This window comes from Propithecus coquereli, unplaced genomic scaffold (genome assembly GCF_000956105.1).
Source record: "Propithecus coquereli isolate 6110/MARCELLA unplaced genomic scaffold, Pcoq_1.0 Scaffold35, whole genome shotgun sequence".
Classification (NCBI taxonomy): domain Eukaryota; kingdom Metazoa; phylum Chordata; class Mammalia; order Primates; family Indriidae; genus Propithecus; species Propithecus coquereli.
The window spans coordinates 3,920,613-3,926,874 of NW_012149174.1; the positions used below are offsets into that span (position 1 = coordinate 3,920,613).

The 6,262-nt window shown below is 33.1% G+C and overlaps 1 protein-coding gene across 2 annotated transcripts in view; it reads right to left on the minus strand.

Annotated features, from left to right (window-relative positions):
• The window catches only part of SEC63 (SEC63 homolog (S. cerevisiae)), a 77,786-nt gene that overhangs the window by 29,757 nt on the left and 41,767 nt on the right, over positions 1–6,262 (minus strand). Inside the window, exons 7-10 of one of the 2 annotated variants that reach the window (XM_012651215.1) lie at positions 3,168–3,271; positions 2,536–2,594; positions 1,131–1,181; positions 21–129 (exon numbers count right to left, since the gene is read on the minus strand). In XM_012651215.1, coding sequence (XP_012506669.1) covers positions 21–129; positions 1,131–1,181; positions 2,536–2,594; positions 3,168–3,271 — 323 coding nt within the window. The remainder of the gene's footprint in view (positions 1–20; positions 130–1,130; positions 1,182–2,535; positions 2,595–3,167; positions 3,272–6,262) is intronic. The other variant, XM_012651213.1, reaches the window with a different exon arrangement.

Below are 6,262 nucleotides of genomic sequence, written 5' to 3' on the forward strand. Positions count from 1 at the left end.
AGTAACTGAAATTTACTTACGTTTCATATCCATATTTCGGGTTTTATAAACAAAGTATGTATAAATCTGTGTTGTGCGTATTAAAATCTGGTCTCCACTATAGCGTATTGAGCGATACCACCAAGAACCCTAAAATACAAATAAAATTACCCAAGAAATAAAGCATGAAAAGTACAATAAATGCTAAGCTTGATGTAGAATATGTTTATGGTCAAATCTTCTAAATATTCATAAGCCAATAAAAATACCTGAGCTTTAGAACAAAGGCCTCTTTGTTACATATTTCAAATGATTTATTTAGATACTGTCTGAAGCCTAAACACCAACCTAAGTCATTGTATATATATGATGAAAACATTTACAATTCAGGTAGAAATTCGTTGAAGATAAAACACCCATTGTTATAAAGCTGGTTCCTGACACATAGCATGTCTTCAATAAATATGTGATAAATACATGTACGAGTAATTTTACAGTTTAAGTGACACTTTCATTCGCATTATTTCATATAATTAGATCATCATGACAATCCCACAAAGAAGGCAAAACTGCTTGATTATTAGGCTCATTATGGGAGTCAGAGGAACTCCAGGATCAGAAAGAACAAAAGTCACAAAAGTAAGAAATAGTAAAATCATAAACTTTATGGTATCTCCATATTATGGTACTATATATAGTTGTTTTCTAAAGTGAGGATGCTTTGTTGTATCCCTAGTATTTCAAGCCAGAAAAGTCAAAGAACAGAACAAACAATAAAATCTCATTAAAGTCAAAAAAAAAAAAAAAAAGCATGTGTGTACATAAATACATAGAAAAAGACTTGAAAAATGCAACACCAAATTTAGCAGTGATTATCTCTGAGAGAAATGGAATTGAGGGAGATGGTGCAGAAAGACTTGCATCTTAAATTCTAAATATATCTGTATTAACTCAGTTTTGTGTCACTTTTGCATTGGGAGGAAATATATATTAACATACTCAAGTTACCTTTAGAAGATGTTTTAAAGTGTAAATTCTTAAATTCAAAGATCAATGGATTATATTCTAACACAAATTAAAATCTTATAGGAAGACTCCAAAACATGTTAATTCCTGTTCCAAAAAATGTTAAGAAAAGAGGTAGAACTTACCACAACAACTGGAAGGATAACCATAAATGCCAATCCATATACAAGTAAAACCTAGAATTGAAGGGGAAAAAAATACGGCCTTCATCAGGTAAATGATAACAATATCCATGAACATTTACTTTGAGGCTTATAATGGAGGAGCCACTATTAAAACGCATTATCTTGTTCACGCATTATCTTGTTTAATCCTTATTCTCAAACTCTACGAGAAAGGTACCATTATTTTCCTTTGGTAGGCAGGAAACCTGAAGCACATACAGATTACATAGCTTGTTGTAGGTCACACAGCTAGTAAGTGGTGGAGCCAGAATTTAAACCAAGGCAGTTCAGCTCTAGAGCCTATGCTCATATCCACTATAATAAATTACCTTTTAATTTGTTATTTACTGACACAATATAAATAACACCAGCAATACATTTCCCTTCAAGTCAGGTACTTATTTATCCACAACCTGCACATATTTAGTGCCCTGGAAATAAATGAGATAAGAAGCCCTTGGCTAACCTGGTTCCTTTGCCCAAATATCAAGGAGCCACTGCATAATGTTCTGTTTGCTAATAATTTTTATCTATTGATTTTTCTCCTACTGCTTGATCCTAAATCTGGTAGTAACTATTAATATCTCTTCTCTATTATTTTCACGGGAGTAACCCTAAGCATGACAAACACGTTTATATGCATCAACTATATACCCCTGAAGATAACCAATTTTAATCTGCTATAAAATAACATTTAATAGCCACTTACAAAACAAATTACAGTCATAATGTGTGGATTTTGTTTTTATTGCTTCAAAGACAGCTCCTCAACAATTATTTTCATGAAAGTCAAAAGATGAAGTAGGGAATTATCTGCTACTGTAAAGTAAGATGATTCCTGATGTTTTAGGGTTGCAACAACTATTACTGATTGAAGTTGATATCCTACTGCCTCCTAAAGTACCATATGGACTAGTTACAATTTAATTTATCATACGTTAAAATTAGTTTAGCCTGGGTAATGGTGAAAGGAAGAATAATTTAAAGTTTGAGTACGCCTTAGGATAAATGTAGACACCATAAAAACCAATAGTTTCCCAAATCAAAGGTAGGATTCGATCTGAAACTACTTACTAAAGAAAAGAAATCATCACAACTTTAAGGTTTTACTACATTTAGAACACACTGCCCCAACGCAGCAGCCTGATAGTGGGCACCTGTTTTGTAAAAAGTTTTTTACAAAATTCTTTTCTCTGTTATGTAAAAAGTTTTCTCTGTTATGTAAAAAGTTTTCACAATACATAGTTAAATTAAAAATAGCATGCCAGCATTTTCTTTGTAATGGTTCTCTTTATATTATCAAGACACATAGTAGAAAAGAAAAATTATGTCAAATACATTATGTGTCTTACTTCAAAGCACTCACCAAAATTGAGTTTTTCTGGTCAACTATCCAAGCTGGCAGAGCAATTCCAAAGCTTGTGGCTGAAACAGAAAGAATATCAGAATTTCTGAAGAGTCTCTACTTCCAGTTTTATTTATTTATATCCTAAAATGCCAACTCCCAAAAACACTTTAGAATAACATTAGTAGGCCCCCATTACACAAAAGTTAAGAATTATGGTTTATATCCAAAACTTCAAATTTTTCCAGAAGGGGGAAAAAAGCCCTGTGTTAAGTACATGAATTCCTTCTTCCAAAAAAACCTAAATTCTTTTGCATGTCCTGAGTTTATGAAAACATAAACATATGGGAAAATGTGTGAAGTCAGTAAAGAAAAGCAGATTTTTTTCCACCAAATTTTCATTAACTGCTAACTGGGAATGATTAATGATAGTGATTACTCTTTTCCCTGAATCAATCTAATTTCTATATTCCAAACTAGTCTTTAGAAAGAAAAATAAAGTAAAATGTAATTAATGGGGCTCAATTAAACTCATTGTGATTATCAGTTTCCTATTCATAAGCTAAGAAAATCAAACTATTCCTTTTAGACTAATTAACTTTCACATACTATCTACCATATCACCAATATTTTTAAATCATCATTTATCACACCTTGAGGCCCATCTGGATTTCCGAATTCTTCCCAATTTTTCCGAGACTCTTCATCAGTTAAACTAGAATCAAAATAACAAAGTTGCAAAATCAGAAAGCCACATCTGAAAAGTACTCATATAGACAAACTCCATTAACCAACCAAGTCATTTCTTAAAAGATACTGACTCAGAGAATCAAGAAAAGAAAAGTCTCTTTGAAATCGCAAAAAGAGTGCGAGGGAGGAGCAAGGAATGCTGCATTAATAGAAAGTACTAACTATTATGCCTTAATACAAATTCCTGGTTGGCCCAGGATTCTCACGTTTAGCCAATTCAATCAGATGAAACTTTAAAGGCCACTATATTTTCTGAGAAGGCAGGGAGGATTATAGGTGATTTTTATTCTTTTCCTTATATGCTCATATTTTCCAAAATTTCTTCAAAGAGCATGTTTATACATTAATGATAAATACATGTTTTTAAAAAATACAAATTTAATACATAATGGTAGCTCCCTATAAAACACTGGCATCACTTTCTCAAAGAAACAAATGAACACCACCTGTAAAACTCTGAAATTCCACTGCTGTGGAAAAGGTCACTTGCATTGTACTGAGATCATAATTTCCAGCTTCCTAACCCAGGCAATATAAAAGTGCCAGAGTGATTTTTTTAAACACCTAAATATAAATATAATCCTTGCCTTGGACAATCGCTCAAGGCACAGAATTAGAATGGTTTTATTCCAGGTCCCAGTGAAAATGTTAAAAAGCATTAAAAGAAATTCTCAATTCCTTCAAAAACTTTACAATGTAGTTAAGGAAGACAAGGCAGACCCACAAAGAAAATGACCAATAATATAAGAAGGCATTCTTGGAGACCAATTGGCAAAAGATTCTGTTTATGTTCAAATCTAATTTTAGCCATATTTCTATTTCCCAAAACAAGAGGTAATGTAGCTTCTATTCAACAAAACTCCAAGTGAAAACAGGCAACGTAGAAATACCTTTATAAAATAGCAAAAAGGACACTCATTGATTTTCAATGACTGGAAAATATTCTTAAACTTATCAATTTAGTCACTTATGAAAACAAGTGCCTTGATATCTTTAGTCCTTATTTAACTGTAACTCCACTCACACTATCTAACCTAAGGCCACAGGAAAATACAGGAGCCAATGAAAAAGGCGCTACTAGAGAGGTTTGCAAGTTAATAAGTAAAGGTGCTAAGATTTCTTTTCTACTAAAGGAGATGTGTCTCTCAAAAAGATTTTGCCCTGGTTTACCTGTACAATTGCTCACCCAACACAGAGCTTTAGCTATTGTTTCTCTCAATATTCTGTCTTTTAAACAGACCTTTCTCCCCCAAAATAATTATCTCTGTCCCAGTCTTTGTGATTATTGCAGCACGAACAAACTGCTCTGTTCTCTACACATGTTCCCAGAATTTGCAAAATAAGGCACAGCTGAAATCATAAAAACACTGGTTTTTGCAACCTATCTGCACACACCTGGTTACAATTACATTAACTCATTCATTAAATCGACCTCTACAATTGCTGTATGACAGGCACCATGTTGGATACTCAATCAAATTAAAGAAGTCAGTAATTTTTTTAGAGCCAGTTTAAGAAAGCAAATGATTTTTTGCTACTTATTAGTATTTCACTGTAATACCATTCCTAAAAGTTAAAGCACTTAGAAGCTATGTGATTTCAGTATAATTCATATATAACAAGCTTAAACAAGATCAATGATACAAATAGAATTTTTAAAAATTCACTGAGTGTAGTTTCCTAAACACGATTATATCCCTTAACTTTGGGGAAGTGAGGGAGAGGAGGATTATGACCCTATTAAAAATCTAACAAAATCTATGTTCCCTTTGCCTTGGAAAAAATGTACACTACAAAGACACATAAATTCTATATACAATTTTAGTGACCCCAGATTATAAATTCTGATCTGGAGAATGCTTTCACTAAAGTATATGTGAGTGACCATGAGTTGGCTATGTAGAGTTAAATTACATACTTATGTGTAGGAGCACATGAAAATGCATGCTTTTATAAAAATTAAAATATCTTTAAAGTAATAACTATGCTGCCCATGTGCTATAAAGCAGCTTAAAGACAAATTTCACACCTGAAAGCCAAATCTCAACTATATCTAGACGGATGAACCAGAGAATTCAATGGTCTAATTCCTCAAAAATAACCAGACTTTCTTTCCTCTAAGTTAGAATCTGATGAAAAAAGAGTAATGGCCCAGCTGGTGTATTATACTAGGCAATTAAGTGTAGAGAAAATTCCTAAATAACCAAAGCAAATTCTAAAAAGCATTATAGAACAAAGCCTATATAACTGCATTCCAAAGGTTGCTTTAGTTATACTGAGACTGCTAGAGATACTCACAAGACAGAAACTTCAATTCAATCACTTAGAACTTAACATTTAGTAAAATACACACCTTTGTCTAATTTAGTTATACTTGTGTAAGTTACAAAATCTCAAAGTTCTGGGTCCCAAAATCATTTCATTTTTTCATTGGTCTTATAGAACATCAACTATTTACAACATTTAATATATAAAACATTCTATAGGCCAGGCACAGTGGCTCACACCTGTAATCCTAGCACTCTGGAAGCCTGAGGCAGGAGGATTACTTGAGCTCAGGAGTTTTGAGACCAGCCCTAGAAAGAGTGAGACCCCCGTCTCTACTTAAAAAAAAAAAATAGAAAAATTAGCCAGGTGTGGTGGTGCATGTCTATAGTCCCAGCTAGTCTGGAAGCTGAGGTACAAGGATCACTTGAGCCCAGGAGTTTGAGGTTGCAGTGAGCTACAATGACGTCACTGCATTCTACCCAGGGTGATAGAGTGAGACTCTGCCACAAAAAATAATAAAATATTTTTATAGCTTGATCATGTAACTGAGTTAAAACTAAAGGCCTTATATTATTCTTCTGCATTTTTTAGAATAGTAACCAAACACCATAAAGAGTCAGATTCCCAGATTCTGGAGTTCGAAACCAGCCTGAGCAAGAGCGAGACCCCGTCTCTACTAAAAATAGAAAGAAATTAATTGGACAACTAAAAATATACAGAAAAAATTAGC